The 18,873-nt window shown below is 41.7% G+C and overlaps 1 protein-coding gene across 1 annotated transcript in view; it reads left to right on the forward strand.

Annotated features, from left to right (window-relative positions):
* Window positions 1-16,233, forward strand: part of FAT3 (FAT atypical cadherin 3) — a 93,390-nt gene extending 77,157 nt beyond the window's left edge. Inside the window, exons 18-20 of the mRNA XM_082751489.1 lie at window positions 4,370-4,405; window positions 5,048-5,491; window positions 16,140-16,233. Of these exons, the coding sequence (XP_082607615.1) occupies window positions 4,370-4,405; window positions 5,048-5,491; window positions 16,140-16,225 (566 nt within the window). The 3' untranslated portion in view covers window positions 16,226-16,233. The remainder of the gene's footprint in view (window positions 1-4,369; window positions 4,406-5,047; window positions 5,492-16,139) is intronic.
* The last annotated feature ends 2,640 nt before the right edge of the window (window positions 16,234-18,873 follow it).

Below are 18,873 nucleotides of genomic sequence, written 5' to 3' on the forward strand. Positions count from 1 at the left end.
CCTCATTTAAATTTCTCAGCTCCCCTAGTCTAGCTGAGAGTACTTAATGGTATTCCCTGTGATCAAAAAACAATTTTTGTTAATGGTCACAGAGAAAAATAGTTGCTGGTCTCAGCAATAATGTTTTGAAAACTCACTTCAAAAGCAAGTTGCAGGTTTCCATAATAAGCAATTTGGAAACAGGAGGATGTGGCAAAAGTGGACTTTTAGGTTACTATTACTGCTGTTGAATTGCTGGTTGTGCTGAACAGTCCAAGGAACTGCTGTTGATGATGCCAATTTTCCACCCTTGGAAGTGCTAGATTTGGATGTTCTCTTACACTGAACTGCCTGGGGTGGAAGTTTCCCTCCCTTCTCTGCTCAGCTCTCACCAGAGCCATCCTTTATCTGCCACAAAGACTCTTGTGATGGGCCTGATTTTTGACCTCCCATTTTTACTCTCAGTTGTCCATAGCTCCCAGATCCCTGGCAGAAGCACCACTTTTCCTTCTCTTATTACCCACTCCCATTTGGCTGACATTCCCAGTAGTGGACTTTCTTCTTGGTGGAGTTCTTTTTCTTTCCACTCCTTCCTTGCTTTGTCTCACTCACATCAGCAATATGTGGGGAAGCCAGGACTAGGATGGGGCTGCAACTTTACTGCCAAAGCAGTGGTTCCCCCTAGCTCTGACAAGGCTCCTCATGCATCTTTTGGCTGCTGCCCACCTCTTTTTCCAGCCACACAACAGCTAATTACATGGTGCCACCTACTTTTCCATAATGTTTATTTGCATTAGCCAATACAAGCCTCCCTTGCTTACACAATTACCAGTGCCACTGATGTCATAAACACTCAACAGAGACATAGAACATGGTTTCTTTGGTTTATCAAGACTCTTTTTGCCAAGCACTCACAAGGACTGAGGAAATTGGATGAGATCCTTGATCCCATGCTCAAAATTTAACACAGTCCCCTCAATGTTCATCATGAAGTTGAAAGCTGCAATTGCTTTCAACATGCTTCTTGTGACCTCTAAGTCTATCAGCTGTGTGAAACAGTAATGTATTTCTTGCCCAACATTTCAGGTCCTCTTCTTAGCCTATTCCAAAGCAATCAGTTTTCTTTTAGCTAAAGACGTCAGAAAACCCAGTACCCAATGGAAGTAATGGGAGTCCCCTCTTGTTTCACTGGGTTTTATCTCAAGTAGTCAAAGACAATGTTGTTAGTTTATCCAAAATTCAGATCAGCTAGGAGATCCCACGCTGTTCCTCTCTGTGTTAAAACATTGTGTGGCATATATTAATTATTTCAAGGAAAAAGTGTATTTTGATTAAATAGTTGCTGAGAACACACAAGGCATTTATGAAAATATTCTGTCAAGCAAAGACCTGAATTTGAACCAAACCTACTTGACTGTGTCCTTCTAATTATGGCAGTACTGCTTTATGTCCCAGAGGTATTGCATTGCATGGCTCAAACCGTAAATAAGTAAAACATTCTCTTAGGAAATAGATTAAGCTTAGCACAGTTACAGATGGTGCGTTGGTCTAAAAGATAATGATCCCTTGGAGCACATGGCATGGTCTCTGGAGACCTTTAAGCAAGAATGAATTAGAAATTAGTGTCAGGTAGACAAGATACTGCTTTGTTTAATTGAATCAGCTGGCCAGTCTGCTTGAATTTATGAGGTGATACACATCATGCCGTATGCCTTTTTGGAAATGCTGGTTTGGAATTTATCACCACTCTGAAAATGTATTGGATTATCTGAAATGAAATGTCCTGCAACCCACTGCATAAATCATGCATTGGTTGGCAGACTTTTTTTTTCTATGTCAGTTCTGTCTGTTTGAGAGAATTTATTGTGGTAACATATGACATGTGTTTTAAATACTAACCTGAAGCTGTCCTTCCCTTCCCTTTATTTTCTGCTTTCCCTCCCCTGCAAGCTTCCATAGTGACTGTCATACAGCTTGTCAACAATGTAGTTGACACTATAGAAAATGAAGGTATTTAATTTTTTTTCTTTCTTGTTATGCAACAATGCTTCTTGTTTTCATTGTGAAACACTCCAGTAGAACCTCACTAATCTACACTGACAAGCAAACCTGTGGTGGGGATTGGGATTTGCAAATCAGCATATTCACCAGCAAACCCAAGAACACCAGGGTGGTGTAACACAAGATATCTATGGGTAATTGGAGGTGGTAGAAAAGGTGTCAAGGCCATCATCATCTTCTGTTCAGTCAATGTTATTGCTTGCTTATTGCCATTGCCTTCAGAGAGAGTAGGATGAGGTTGACAGTGGAGCCAAGTCATTGAGATTGTCCCATCTACAGAGGATGGGAAACAGAAGAAGATGCAGGAAGGCTGTAAAGTATCCTGGCTGCAGTAAAGCTGGCTTATGCACTCCATTGGGACTATGTGGAGAGGAGCAAAGTGGCAGTGGGCAGGTAGCTGGATTCTCCCAGGTAATAGTGTCAAACAGATGCATAGACACAACTCCAGGTATGACACATAGCAAGCAGCCTGCCCACCACTGCCTTTCCCCTGAGGTTGCTCTGCCTACTGAACAGAGCTGAACATTCAGCTCTGCCATTGGCCCTCAGGGTAATCCCATCATGCTACAAGTGGTTTCCCTAACGGTAAAACAAGAACATTACAATTTGCCTCTTTGATAAAGCATTGAGGAAATGTGATATACCAAAAATAAATATTAGTATTATTTATTTGTAGAGCACTTATGCTATTCTTGGGAAAATGTCAACTCAGTATCAACTTGGTTATCCACAAGTCCAAAATATAGTCCATAGTGTGTTTTCTGAAGTATAATATTGCCATTCTTCTGGCTGTTGTATAAAATGAACTAGACAAGGTTAACTTAAAAAGAAAGTCTCACTCAGAAAAATAAAATAGAATAAAATAAAAAAACACTGAAATGAAAGCACAGCCACTGTAATTGTCTCTGCATTCCTAAAGGAAAGCATAAGCAAACACAATGGCTTCCTATCATGCTTTACAGGTCAGAAAAAGCCAACCTGGCAACAATTTCAAGAGGCTGTCACTGAAAATGCTTTGCCCACTTCCCAGTTCCTTACATAAGGGTTACTAATCTTGAATGCCCAGCAGCATAGCTGCTGGAAGCAGTGCATCATTAGTTGCACAGGGGCTGCAGGTGCATCACGGTGGGAGGACTGGGCTCCTGCCCCAGGGAGCTGCAGCAGGTGGTGCGAGTCAGCACATTAGTGAGGTTCTCCTGGATCCTGAAACCATGCAGCTCGGAAGGACCCGACACATCTCGGGTGCAATGTCATTACACTGACTGAAAGACAGCAACATCCTCATCCAGCAGAGAGGAATGACAAAGGAGAAGAGTGGTTAGGGCCGGTTCAGACAGTGCTGCTAAAGCTGCGGTAGCCCTAACCCTCCTCAGCCCAGGCTAATGCAGAGCAGGTAGAAAGCTGCTATCTGACTAACGAGCTAACAAATAAATCACTGTCACCACGCAGCATATGTGGTGATAAGCAAGGGCAAGAGTGGTGTTAATAGATGGAGGCCTGGAGAATAACCTTCTCTGACCTCATCTGTGCCAGAGATTAAGGACTGTCATGCCATCAGGTGCTGCTCATCTGACCAGACCTCCTCCGGCAAGGCAGTCCAGAGACCTTGCCCGGTGACTTCTTGCATGAAGCCCAATAACATGTGGCTGAACAAGAGCATCCCATCTAGAAAACGCTGCAGCTTATTCCCCGCTCTTGTCACACAAAACCTCTTTCCTTGCTCTCTCCCCAGCCCCTGCACCCTCTCCATACTGGAATGCCTCCTTTCCCACCAGCTAGCATGGCAGTGCAGGTGGGAGGTGGGTACGGGGTTGCGGGGCATTGTAGCTGACGGCCCCATTAAATGGCTTTGTATTCTATTCTATTCAGGTTCTTATACCGTGCCCATCACCATGGTATCTGAGCCCAGGTGGGCCCAGATTTGTTTGAACCGGCCCTGAGAATGGTAGATTCTTATTTTTCTGTTTCAAAGTGAGAGAGAAATGTACTTTGCAATTATAAACCATAGAGATGGTGGATAGCCCTTTTTGTATTAAGAATTCCAGCTGTAATGTAATTCCATATCTGTTCAGTGAGGGTAGATAATTAAGATATGATAGAAAAGGAGTATAATGCACATGACAATCATTTCTTTATGTATGTCTGCATTTGACTGGGCAAGCTTATCTTGTACGTTAAAATAAAGAACAATTTAAAATCCTATTAAAATGACACCGAGCCAACTGTACTTTAGAAATATGCATGCAGAGTTTTGTATTTTCACGTGTAAGACTATGCTGGTAACACGCTCAAAGTTACCAGTTTTTACTTTTCACTTTGTATCTAACAGTGTCTGTTATGGATCAAGGACAGAACTACAACAGAGGTGATTTTTCTGAGACCCTTTCTGCCTGTTGGACTGTGCTGGGGTGGGAGGACACTGACTTGATCTGTTTGTTCTTGAACTGCTTCACATGTTCTTTTGTTTGAATTCTGTTGGGTTGCAAATGCTGCATGAGAATGGCCAGACACTTTTTTGTTATTTCAGGATCCAGTTCTCAGTCTGTTGGTTGATCAGATTGTTTGCTTGCACACTTCCTTTCTTGAAACAAAGTCATTGGAGGTGGAAGGGGAGATTAGATGTTGTATCATAAGCATGCTGACTTTTTTTTTTTTTCCAATTAACTGTGAAAAGCATTAATTCAGAGATTTTTGTCATTTTGATTTGTCAGCGTCATAGTTTCTAATACAACCTAGTAACATCCTAAGATGTGAACACGGCCTTAGATTAGCTGTGTTTCATTTCTCTGCTTGTTTGCATTAGCATCATCATGCTGTTTCGTCCTTCTCTCCTACCGCTCTGGTCAGAGCATGGCTGACCCGCGGCAATGGCCTGTGGCGCATGCTGTGATTTAAACGTGCTGTGAGGATTGAGAGTTTGATCTTTAGCAAACTCCAGTGCATGCTCAACACCCCCTTGCCATTAGTGTCCCCATCTTAACAGCTCTGGTTCTCTTCCCCACTGCAGCGTATCATTGGGATACCTCTGACTGGATGCCAAGCGCTCGTTTATCCGACATCGAAGAAGTGCCCAATTTCGAGACAGCAGATGGAGGCTCAGCTCACCATGGCAGCACCAGAGAGCTGGAAACAGATTACTACCTTGGTGGCTACGACATCGACAGCGACTACCCTCCCCCTCACGAAGAGGAGTTCATGAGCCAGGACCAGTTACCACCTCCTCTTCCAGAGGATTATCCAGACCAATATGAAACCCTTCCACCCTCGCAGCCAGTCTCAATGGCAAGTACACTCAGCCCCGACTGCAGACGACGGCCGCACTTCCACCCCAGCCAATACCTCCCTCCTCACCAGTTCCCCCATGAGACGGACACCGCAGGGGCTCAGACTGGTAACGAATTTAGTACTTTTGCTGTTGGCCCAAGCCAGAACACAGAAAACGTTAGTGCAGGTAAGATGCCCTTATCCTTGCACAACTCCCTAGATGCCTCCTCTTCTGACGTCTCAGCCAGCTGTGGCTTTGATGACTCCGAAGTAGCCATGAGTGACTATGAAAGCGTGGAGGAACTCAACCTAGAAAATGTTCACATTCCATTTGTGGAGACCCAGCATCAGACACAAGTGTAAAGGAAGCTCCCTTCTTCTTCTTCCTCTTCTTCTTCTTCCTTTTTTATTTTTATTTTTTGTCATTTGGTCCAATTAATAGTATAAATATTGAGAAGAAATTTTGCTGAAGGTGTATCTATATATATTGGGCAATGCAAAAATACAGTATAACCCATTATTAACTTGTTCAGAAATGATACTGTATGTGCAGACGCGAAGAGACCAATTGTGTTAAGTATTACACATCACAAAATTGTTACAATCTGGAGAGTATGTACCTTCTATTTATTACCAAGAGTAAAACTGAGCTTTTGAGGAAGGGGGAAACGATCTCACTGCTAAATAAATTCCTTCTCTCCCTCCCACCATTACCCAGGGTTGGGGATTGTTGGTTTTTTTAGTATTGTATTATTAAAAGTGTTACAGTGTTATGATCTCCCTACAGCATTAAAGAACTGGTATGGATCATTCCAAGATGCAATATTGCATGAAATATTATGTCAGTGAAAGAGTGAAAGCAATTGATCGCTGAGGCTGCTATGTACAACATGTCAGATGGCTTAAAAAACAGCACTTACAAATTGGTATATCAAAGCCAAGCTACCAGTCATTTGTCCATAAATATTTATCTACACTTTTGTTTGTTACATAGCATTTCATTCTACTTTGTATACATATACCGCAACATATATACAGCAACATATATACAGCCTATATATTTAAGTTGGCCCGCTTTGGTTGCCGTGTTTTAACACCTGATGTCAGATGCGTGTGTACAACTTCACCCATGAGAACTTCTAGCAATGTCAGAGTCTGGTTCATTAGCAGCCTGGTTCTGCCTCAGACGCATACCTACAGCTTCTCTTGACTTCTGTATGCAGCGTGAACATGGATCTGAAAACAGCTAGCAAACCTAGGTATCTATGTAGCATGGCTGATTTTTCTGAAATTCCTTGCTTGGGCAATCACCTCTTTAACAGCAGTCATCATGCTACAATTATTGCAGTAAAATTAGTTGCAATTAAGTTGCATAAAATATTGCTATAATCTCAAATCGTTAGTTTAACATCATTTGGCAAATGTCCATCCTTAGAGTTTATGGGATGAGCTGTCGGCTGCTGTAAAGTGACTGAGTCTGTGGAACTGCACGGATGGGCCATGGCCAGAGATACGGTTTTAGATTTTCTGTTGGATCTGTGTGATTTCGTAGGATTTGAGGACTTCCAAAGGTTGTTTGCAGACATCAGAATATCATGGAATGAGGAAAACTATGGCATCACTATGCTTTTATTCTTCCCTCAGCCTGACTGGAGTAAATGGCCATTCACAGTGATTGGCCCGAGCAGCTAAGTGCAATATGGATATACAGCATTTTTGCTCAATGTATTAAAGCAGAATACATGTACCCATTGCTCAGTGCTATGACAATGTTTCTACCACTTCATTTTACAGCATCTCTATACCTTATACAATGAATGTGAGTCTGTAGTCTGCATTACTGCTGCGGTTTCATCCATTCCTGCCATGGCATAATTCAGTCATTTTGAAAAGCTATTGAATGCATGTCATTGTTGCTAATAAGTAGATTCATTAACAGGTTTCCTATGCTGCTTTCCATATCCTGTCTCTTAGTCAAACATGTTAACTGAATAGGTTCATCAGTTGTATTCCAGGGCGTGTTCTTGACTGACTTGAGCTTCACCCAAAATTAAGTTGTTGTCCATTTCTTGACATACAAAAAGTGTTCGTTCACAGACTACCCCCAACAAGAAGAAATTATTAATAGAATATAATTGAAATAATTGCAGCTTGTAACACTTTTAATAAAACAGCATTTCTAAAATTCTCAGAGTAGGTACAATATGCGGCAATTCTTCATTAGAAAACATCTCATTTATACAGGTACATGAAAAAATGAGTGAACTTCTGGAAATAACATGTACTGCACATACAAGTATTATCAAGTACTTGTCCACAAGTAGTTTCTGTCCATTGAATTTATGAATGTCACTTGGTCTTCTCAAAGTAAACATGCTTCTGTAACGGTGATATATTCTGAATGTGCTCACGGTACGTTTCAACTCCCTTTCCCTGCTATTCTTTCTGTGTTTTCAAGAAAAAAAGAATAATGGAAATTTGTATCGCGATTGCAAGGAACTGAGGGATTTGTCAATAAACCACAAAGTGGTTTGGCAAGCCTTGAGGCACAGACAGAGGATGATTTGCATAGTTCATGAAGTCTGTGTTGCAGGAAATGAGATGCAAGGATTAGATTGATGTCTCTTCAAGATTAGGTACAACTGAGTTGGAAAAGCAAAGCTGCAAGCTTAGCTGCTCTGAAGCAATTTTAAAACTGGTATGACTTTCTGAGAATGTGATAGTCTCTTAGCATCCAGTTGTAGTTTACATGGGGTTTGCTCCTACTCAGTTTTGGTGTGAGACATTTTTATCTATTATGCAATTACTTCTGTTTTAGTCCCCAGCTAGTTATGAAGTGTACTTGTCATCTTCTTTTCTTCAATGAAAAATCTTGAGTAAGACTCTGATATCAAAACTTTACTGGGACATATCAGAAGTGTCACAAGGGAGAACACCACAGGAGCCTAGCAATTGCCATACAGAAAAGATCAATGTTTCTTACCAAGCTTGTTGCCTCAGTAATATCTTGTTGATAGTGAATTTTACTAGTAAATATGCATAAATACAATGTATAGTACTTTTTTCTGTTTTAATGTTGTTGCCATTTCATTTCACTGAACGCCTACAAACTAAAGTGCTGTGGGGAAGGTGCCAAGGATCACCGTTCAGCCTTCTCTGTCCCACTCATTTCTATACCTCAATATCTCCTCCCCTCCAAAGCAAATGAGCCTAATCTAATTTTTCCATCTCAAACAAATGCCCCTCTGTGGATATTGGTACTGATGTGGTCTTTCTGGTTTTGTTCTGGCCCTTTTGCATAGTGATAAGAACCTGAATGCAGATCCCAAGGTGAAATACCTCTTAGGGAGTAAGATTTTCATATTAACATCCTCTTGTTAATCCAAACCATTTTCTTTTTCATTACTGCTCTATGTGGACAAGCCCTAATTTTCTAAGCTGGAAGATAAAAAACACATGCACAACCTGATGTAAGAATTAGTGTTTACATTGTTCCATCCAACATTTAATTCTTTTTCTGCCATATGGTTATTTTTATATCGCTGTTGCTGCCATTGCCAGCTCCCTAGTTTTGTTACTCTTGTCATCTGCTGATCTGGTTGGCCTTGATCCTGCGTGTCTGTATTTCAGCTCACATTCCTGTAGATGGCTCCACTACACAGTGTTTTCTTTCAGGATCAGCTGTAAGAGAGGTTTCATAGACTTAAGTGCTTTGCACTATCAGTGGATTAAAACCCTTAGGATCAAGACAGTTTTTGCTTTTTGTAGAGAAGCAAACCAAGAAATAAGCAACTTTTTAAAATGCAAATGCATGCTCGTGTCAAAAATCACTGACTTTGCTGAGGGATGTACATGGGAGTAAAAGGATGCATGTTCTCCGTGTTTTGGTCCGAATGCCATACACACTGAGAGCCTTTTGATAACTCTGGCAGTGGGAAGAGCCTTAAAGTGACTGACATCGTAATTTATGCTGCCAATACCACAATAAGTGGCCTTGTGCAAAAGGCTTATGTACTTAAATGTGTTGATTACTTTGCCTTTGGGTTATAAACATCCTAAAAACAAAATAAACAAAACAAACCATAGACCCAAAGGTATTGCATGTGATTGCTATCCTGACCCAGTATCTTATAGCTGGGCACAGGGCCCAAGGAGACAGGAGACACAACATCACCTCCCTCCCACAGGGCCAAATGGATAGCCCTGCTAGAAGACCACCATAAAGCTGCCTTCCTATCGCTGCTCCTATAGGAAATAGCATAGGAGAGCAACCAGGAAGATGGGGCAGCAGAGCTTCACTACAGTACTGTGATTTCCACACAGCCCAGAAATTTTCCTAAAGCTTGGTGACATCCTTGATCCTGAATTATCCTGTGGTTTTCTTTACCCTGTAGAGCAGCACAAGGCTGGAAGGAGACAAAGGCTTCTTGCTGCCTCTGTTTTCCTGACAGAAGAAAACTGTGTGCTCCAGCACGGGCTCTACCCCTCTGCATGTCCCACAGGCAAGTTAGATTTAGGTCCTTGGTATTTTTCTTCTCTTTTCTAAATTCTCTAGTATAGTCTGAAGTAGTGCTGGCCTTGATGTATTGGTGCCCTCTTCAGTGAGAAACTCAGCCTGGATACAGCATGGTGAAGCAATGCATGACACCGAAACACTGATTATTAGGGAGGCAGCAGCCTGTTGTCTCTGAGAGCCAGACAGGTGGTAATCTTCAAGAATATGACATGAAAATTGTTGCTGTTGGCTCAATTTAACATCCATTGTAAAGAAACATATGGGCAGGACAGAAAAAATGGTTAAAAATATGGCTTTACTCCTCATCAAGCTCCTGTTTGAAAAGCTAAAGGAATGCTATAGTGCATCCTCATAGCCACTAATAACTGCAGACACAGGAGAGTTGAAGGTGCCCTGGACCAGTTCTGCTACACTTCATTTGGAAAGGTTGCATGCTTAATAATGGAGGAAAAAAAAAAAAAAAAAGGCAATTTAAAGCCAGTAGTGAAAGTACATTTATGCTTTGTTGGTATTTTGGGGGATCTATTAACTGAATAATAACGGATATTTCATAGGTTTCCAAAGAGAGAGCTACATCTTAAAGTTCATCCTCTGATCATTTACCATCATTTGCCATGCAGTAAAACTGTGCTTTTTGCATCTCTGTCCATCTCAATACACTAAACTGCAAATAGAGCCTTAGAAATTTACAGTATTGCCCATTATCCATGGCCTTTAGCCTGTGTTTCATAAACTTGACATTTAACATCTCCATGACCAGAAGGAGCATTCAGTTAGTAAATCAGCTGCATCGTCACAGGGATGGGTGGATGGGGAGGAAATGAAATTAAATTCATTTCATTATGTAATAATGAAAAGCAATAACTACAAGTATGTCGTATTACACAAAGGCCATAAGTAATCTTTACCAGTGTTAAGAGTGCACTTGAACTGTATTGTGGAAAGAGATTGGAGCCCTCAGAACTGTAGCATTCTTCTGTCATAGGAGTACCTGAATCGCTGTTATTTAACAATGCAATGAGCCCATGCTGCCGCTTTTCAGGAAGTGACAAAGATGTTTAGGAATGAAAGCAGTTCTCTTTAAAGCACTGTATCAGAAAAGATTGTCTTGTAAATTTTACCTGTTGCAAGCAGGCTGGTTTGTAAAAGATGTATGTTTTGGTGTTTAAAAAGAAGTTTATAAAATAATGTATATAATGGTTTCAAATTACCAGGCTTTTGTAGATATTTGATGCCAATCAGGTCGCTTTAATTTTCTTTTTGTTTGTTCGTCTGTTTGTTTGGTATAAACCTAAAGGGTCATCAAAGTTGGTTTAAACTTTTAAGGTAACAGCAAAAAAAAAAGTTTTAGATTTGAAAACTGGTACTTTTTAATCATTTCAAAATGTACTGTAACTTTTCTTTTGGTTCTTCTCTTTTTGTTTAACTTTTTCTGTTTTTAAGAAGATGTTTTTTATTGACTTTTTTTAAATGAATGTGTTTTGCACAAAAAAAAAAAAAACAACAACCCTAGAGATATGAGTTTTATGCCATTTCAAGTAGTTATTAAGAGATGTCATATCTCCAATGACAACAGATTAAACCTTATGCAAAAGGGAAGGTTTATCACTTTGAGTGGGTATAGTCCCTCATCTGAAAACTAATTGTTCCTTCATAATTGCTGTTGGCAGTATTGTCTTGTGTTCTTTTGCTATAAAAACAAAACAAAACAAAAAAAGTGTACAGGTTTGTAACTGCCAAAATTTGCTAAAGTTGATGGTTAAAACAAGTTTTCCAAGTAAACAAAAAGAAAAGCCCAGCTGTGTTGATTATTTCTTGGTTTTTCTCCTACTTTCAAAGGAGGGAACAAGATAAGACATCAGTTCTGCAAGGAATGTAGCATTTCATTACCTCACTGTGTGCAGTATTGCAGAAAATGCTACTTGCTTGGACTCTTCAAATTCATTTCATTATTACATGGCAATTCCTCCAAAGGGGCCCCTACTCACACTGCAGGATCCTTGCCAAGAGTTGCTTGGCTGGTGTGTGTATACTAATGTGGTTACCTAATTAAAACCACAGTCTTAAACGATGCAAAGGTTGTCAACAAACTTTAAACAATGCAAAGGGTGTCAACACATCATGTAGCCATCTAGGCATTGAGCTCCATCAACTCAGCCATATTCAGGTGCAATTCAGCTGTTCTGGGTTAGCTGCTTAGCAGGGGTACGAGGGATGAGTGCTCAGAGGTAGTGTGTAAAGCAGGAGCCCACTCTGCAGCGCAGCAGGACAGATTTGCCTCCTGTGATGGGCTTCTCTGTCCTCCAGCATCATGGCACCAGCAGCTGGGACAAATTCAGGTGGGAGGTCTCAGGTGTGTAAGCACTGGCCCAGACAGAGCCCTCATTGTGCTGGGCACAATACTCGGTCTGCTCAGGGGCTTCATTCTGGGATGAACTCCATCTACTTCTCCTTGAACACATCTGATCTACTCCACAGCCCAGTGCAGAAAGAAGTGTTCCCTCCAGGGCTCTTTGAGTGCCCTGCCATGAAGCAGTTAGGAGCACGCCTTGCACTACCAAGGAGGAGGGATGCTGCTTGCATTGTGGTATCCTATTAAAATGTGAGACTCAGAGCAGTGTTTGAACTAAGCCTGCTAGCCAAGGCACAAATACCCTTCTTCAACATTCTTGAAACAGGATTTAAACTGTGGAAAGGCAGAATACCAAGTCAACATTAAAAGTCTCTCTTCCCCTAAGAATAACAAGATTTTTCCAAGAATGGATAAGTAAGCCAGTTTCCTTTTTATATCACTGTTTGTATATTCCCTGCTTGTAGAAGAGCTTTTCTGCTTTTCCACCTTTCCCAGCAGATATTGACTGATCCTCAGTGAAACACTCATGGCAGTGGAAGTAGTACCAGAGGTCAGCGAAGTTCACTGGTATAGTGAGATGGAGCAGAGAAGCAGACAGGAAAGACTAGTTTGGAGAACATTCAGGACTGAACGACTTAAAATTCCTGCCTCAGTTTAATGTCCAGAGCTAGAGAACAACATCAGTATTTCTTTTAGGATGGAAAAGATGAGAACTGGGGTGGCAAAGAGGTCAAAGCTCATGCAAGTGTCCTGTCAAAAATTTCCACCACTGGTTGTCCCCTTAACTCACGCCAACAATGAACTATTTCTTCCTGCCATGTGTTGTAGTAACAGGTTGTGCAAATTTGCAGCACAACCAGGTGAACATAGTGGAAAACAGCTTCCCCCATTATCACAGACTGTGCTGCCAGAGAATAAAACATCACCCAGCAGCAGACATGGTGTCTAAACGTTAGGAGGTAAAATCTAATGGGAAAAAATGGAAAGCAGCGGGTGATGAAACCATGGCTCTGGTGATTTCAGTGGACCCGAGTTTTTATCAGAAGAATCTTCTTTATTTCCACAGAAATACCTGTAATGCAAAACAGCATGGAAAGCAGGGCCAGCATTCCCAGCCCTTTAGAAACAATCAGGGGTTTCCACAGTTCTCTGGGGATCAGGAAATGAAGAGGAGATTGCCCTTCCTATCTTCAAACTTAATCTCAATTTTCAGATCAAAGACCTTTCCCTGTTGGTAACATCCTTTCTGCTTCCCCTTTGCATGCTGCTTGCCCCCACTCTTACCACTCAATGGGGAAAAGTCAGTGCAATGACTTTGACTTTCTCTCGAGTTCAGAGAAAGCAATTCAGAAGCCCCCTGCCTCTTTTCAGCCAGCAATCATGTGTTTCAGGGAAGAAAGCCTTTTCCAAAGGGCACACCAGCCTGCTGGAGGAAAGGCTCCTGGCTGTAGAAACATGCCCAGTTCCATGCAAGAGGAGGCCAGGAAAATGTAACAGCAGTTTTTTTTCTCTTTTAGTTTAATTCTTTCAGGTGTATGTTCTCCCCAGAATACTTCTCTGCAGCACACCTCACCTGCACTCCCACCAGAGCCAAAGGACAGCAGCAGGCACCTCCTGCAGGAGACGTGCTCTGGTGCAAGCCAAGGTAAATCCACTGAGCTCTGTGGACACAACTCAGCTGCTGTGATGTTGCCTAGGGAAGAGAAGAGGTACAAAGAAGCTGCACAGAAGCCAATTCCCGCTGTCCCATTTGGCTGATGCTTGGCTTGCTCAGACGTGTCATGAATTGCTCTCAAGGGAATAAATGCTGCTGTAAACTGGCCAAGCAGAGAAAGAAGTTGCCTGCTATGGCCTATTGATCAGTTACCTGGGAGTGTTTGCAGGGACACTTGTATGGACAATAACAAAGAGAAAAAGAGAACAAACTTTTTTTATTCAAGTCACTTTAAGTGATTTATTTTATTTAAAAAAATACAGAAAATTAAATACATTAATTAAACATAATGTCATAAGGTGATCATATGAGAAATCAAGTTGCGCTAGTAACTTAACTTTAATACAGACAAAAGGTGACGTGCTGGTTTTATTAAGTCCATTAGGTCACTCCTGTTGTCTTCAATGTGTCTGACTTCACTGGGTCTCCCTGAGAATGGGATGTTTCACAGAATTACAGAATCACAGAATTTCTAGGTTGGAAGAGACCTCAAGATCATCAAGTCCAACCTCTGACCTAACGCTAACAGTCCCCACTAAACCATATCCCTAAGCTCTACATCTAAACGTCTTTTGAAGACTTCCAGGGATGGTGACTCCACCACTTCCCTGGGCAGCCTGTTCCAATGCCTAACAACCCTTTCAGTAAAGAAGTTCTTCCTAACATCTAACCTAAAACTCCCCTGGCGAGTTTACAACACAGCAGAGGCTACATCACTGTCTAAAGAGAAGCAGGAAGGATTTCTCCTGGATTTTTTTTTTTTCAGAAACTTAAATACCCTTGTTCAATGTAGGTGTGAATTGACAGGTTGCAAGGAAACCAAGTGCCATCCATTCCCCATCCCACTTTGAGCAAAGCAAGACTAACAGCTTCTGTGCATTTTTTAGTCAAAGATTAATACCCAGAGCACTAGGGCTTGCTCCCTGCAGGTTTTCCAGCACAAAAACTGTGCCTTGTGTTTCCTTCCCAGCAAAGAACAAATGCGGTCACAGGCCAAGGGCTCCTCACATGTCTCCAGTGTTGGCACCTCCATTTGACCCAGCCATCCTTGGCTGCTTTACCTTCAGTGAAGGGATGTAGGCACTTCAGGATGCTAAGTCACCTAATCCATTGTTAATGTCTACTTTAGAAGGACAACAGCTGAGAAGAGCTCATGTGTCTTCAGTGGCAATTAAGGATTCCAGATGATAGCCTCAGCCACAAACTTGGATCCTATGGATTCCACATTCAGTGCATGTTTTGCTTTTGGGAATTGTTGTTCATGTAATTGTTTTAAGCATCTTTGTTCATGAGTGAGAGAGATTAGCAAACCAGACAGAGGCAGGAGAGCCACTGAGATGGTTGGGGGCTGGAGCATACGACATATGGGGAAAATTTAAGGGACCAAACTTACACGGTTCTATGATTCTATTTCTGTGTGTTCCGTCCTAAGAAATAAAATGTTTTCTATTCAACTGAAATCCATCTGTTGCCATGTATAAAAGTTATTTGCCTTTTATGAATTACGGTAAACCTAAATCTTATTTAGTAGGTCCTCAGGAAAAAAAAAAAAAAAAATTATCTCTGCTTACTGTTCAGTTCTAGCAGCACTAATTAATGCAAACCTCAAAGTCATGTTACTCTATGAAAAAATATATATGTTCCTAAAGCAAGAAGACAAAGATCTCATTAAGACCTAGTTCCCATTGTAAAATTTCTGCTGACAGATGGTGTCTTAACATTGTCTCCTATTGAACGGATCCACATATAGCCTGATGTAGCCAACAATACTCAAGATAAACACCAATACACCTGGGCAGTCAGGGAGACCTGCTTAGTACACAGGGTTTATTAGGTTAACCAGAAGGTTAGCTCTTTCCTCCCTCTGTCTTTTAAAAACCTAGAAGTGTTTAGGAAAGTTGCTTTCTCTGGAGGCCTACAGCTGTGAACCAGGTAGTGTGGGCTCGTGGACAGACGTTCACTGAAGCAATGTCATTCTCCTAGAGCAGGAAAAAAAGCTGGATCTTCTCCACCTGTGAGGAATAGGGCTTGCACAAGCCTCTGCTGGTGTAACTGCAAGGAATGGGATGCTGGAATAGGATGCTTAGGTACTCACAGAGCTGGTGCTGGTATTCACATAAGAAGCAGAGGAGATCCTGGACCACGAAGTCCTAGATCAGCACACTATGTCCTGATATATGAAGAATCTACATCAAAAAACAGTAAGGCTGGAGGCATCCAAGCTTTTTTTTTTTTTTTTTTTTTTTTTTCAGGAGAAGCTAAAGACTATGCTCTTTGCCCTTTCTGTGAATATCCATTAGCCAAAATGGGTGACTTCTGGTATGGCAAGAAAATGTGAGCTTACCCTGCCCTTCCAAAGATGAAGGATTTCTTCACAACACAGCAGGACCACATCCAGAAGTACCAGAAGGACTGCAGTGCTGTGAGATCTCATGTGAATATAATACTGTAATATTGCTAAGTGCTAGGCTTCATCTGTGTTATAAAGACCTCTCATTTTGGAAAGTGGCATCGATTTTTCCCCAGGCCAGAGGTGAGGATATTTATATTTCTTTGATTATCATTAGCAATAAATCAGAGCCATGTCATGAAAAATAAATAAATTAATTAATTAAATAAAATAAAAAAAAAAGAAAAAAAAGAAAAAAAAAGTGAGTAATTGCAAACTGAAATAACTTAAGTAACTTGAGAAGAATATAATCATTTCATTTTAAAAGTATGAGGGCCTGATCAGCCAGAGTGTTGGATACTGCAGTTTGATCACCTTCTTCAAAGGAAGCTTGGTGACCACAGTACAGCCTCCTCCCACCATCAGTCAGGTTATTCCCTCAGGCTGCCTGTAGCTGGGTGCAGAGCAGCACATCCCCAGGTAAGAGTCTGGAGAACACAGAGACTTGCATTGCTTCACTCAGTGATACTAAAGAGGTTGGTGCTTGCAAAGCAGCCTCTACTTAGGGAATTTTGCTTAATTTAATTCACTTCCAATTAACACAAAAATTTGATTACTCATTTGGGTAGCAAGGAAAAAAAATAAGAAGAAGAAGAGAAAAACATAACCAAATAAACAAAATGCTAGGGAAATATTTATCTCACAAGCTGCAGTCCCCAGTCATGTCCTCACCCTGGTGTGGGTGTCCCATGGCCGCAGTCCCCCTGAGGTACCTTCTCTGGCATGAAGATGTCCCCAGCAATGCCTCCATCCATGTCTTCCCACGTGTCTCTTCCCATGTTGCTTGACCCTTGTAGCTAACATTTTTCCTTAAACATCTTTGAGCACAAAGTTTTGGCATCCAGTGTGTTGTTTGCATCATTTTGGAGCTGGACAGAACCAGCTCTGACTAATAGTGGACAGTTCCTGACCTCCTCCCACACAGGTCACCCCCAAACCTCCATGCTACCAGAACCCTGCAATTTATGATCAACATAGTGCCCTTATTGCCTTGTGTGCTCTCTTGATCCCCTAAACACTGCCCTAGCTGCACGGATAAACCTTAGATCTTGCTTCTTTCTCTTTCCCCTGAGATCCTGTATTTTCTACTTTCTACCATGATAAGAAAGCTTCTCATTACCTTCTGCAACAATTGTCATATATTGTCTGAAATACAGACAGTCCAGGCTAACAGCTGAGACATTTGCCACAGCTTGCCTCAGCTTTTACAGCCCTACAGGGTGCTGTGCTCCCCCTGAGCAAAGCTTCCAGGCCCTCATAACTCTGGCGAGTAATCTGGTGCCTCCGGTACCAACATCTCCCTCCTTCTGTCTGGGCTTTGTGAAACCCTGCCTGAACCGCTGCGGTTGGTGCCTGAGCTGTTGTGGTTGGTGCCACTGGGTCTTGCTGGGATCCAATGAGCCCAAGCCTCACTGTCCTTGATCTTTCTGGGGATTTCCTTACGGGAAATTTCTTTCTGTTGCTTTGCTAGCACTGTATCTCTTCCTTGCGAACTGCAAGCTCGATAGCTGCCTAAATTTATTTCAGTTCAGAAGTTATACCAAACTATTACCAGCCTTACCGTTGAGAAGATGGTAGAATGAACTTTCAAAATATGTAGACCCTTATAGAGCAGACTACAGACATGTGCAGTTACAGAGTCTGATTATGGTTGCACTGTGTGTTTCAACATAAAGTAAGAGAAGTAAACTCAATGCCCTTTGACTATCTTGTCCTCAAGGGCTCACTCTTGGTCTAGAGTCATTTACTTGACTAGTTTGCCATTAACTACAGTGGGAGTTTAGGCACCTGGGTGACTCACAGACACCTACGTTTGGATTAACATTATGGTGCAGTTCAGCTGCTTACTTCAGTGTCATTTCAGATGACAGATATTCCACCTAGGCTCTGGTATAGAAGGACAAACATCTACAGATTCTGTGCCAAATTTGCCAGTCACGTGCATATGTCTTTGGCTTAGATGAATGCATGCTCAGTTGCCTGTATTTAGGCAACTGATTCAGCCCAGCTCCTTAAAAATCTTCTTTCCCAGATCCCTCCTGTTCCTCTCCTCAAGAAAATTGAATGACAGTCTGTTCAAATGGCAGGGCTGCTGGGCTGCACATGCACAGTATTAAAGACCACAATCATCTTTTTTTGCTTTCCTTCTCTGCAGTCGCTGTAATTCACATGAACACAGACAGTAATCTTAGTACAACCAGAAAGCACTGACCATGGCTATGTTCATCCAGTTGTGTGGCTGAGCTCCACACCCTACGGTACACATTCCCTGCCCTGTGTGTGTAGAGTTGCTGTATTGCCCCTTAGTACGATATGTTTTGAAGGTATGGCCAGTAGGCATTAGGCTTCTGTGAAGTTCAGTCACTAAATGGCAGCTAATGTGGGCAAAGCTGGAACTCAATATCATTGAGGTCTCAACTAAAAGAAAATAGAAGGGCAGATATGCACAGCATTTAGAGCTGAATCAGACCACAGAGGCTGGCATAACTTGGTGAAAACGTTCTAAGAAAAACAGTTACTGAAGTAACATAACTTAA

Source organism: Aythya marila, assembly GCF_965140915.1.
Source record: "Aythya marila genome assembly, chromosome: 1".
Taxonomy (NCBI): domain Eukaryota; kingdom Metazoa; phylum Chordata; class Aves; order Anseriformes; family Anatidae; genus Aythya; species Aythya marila.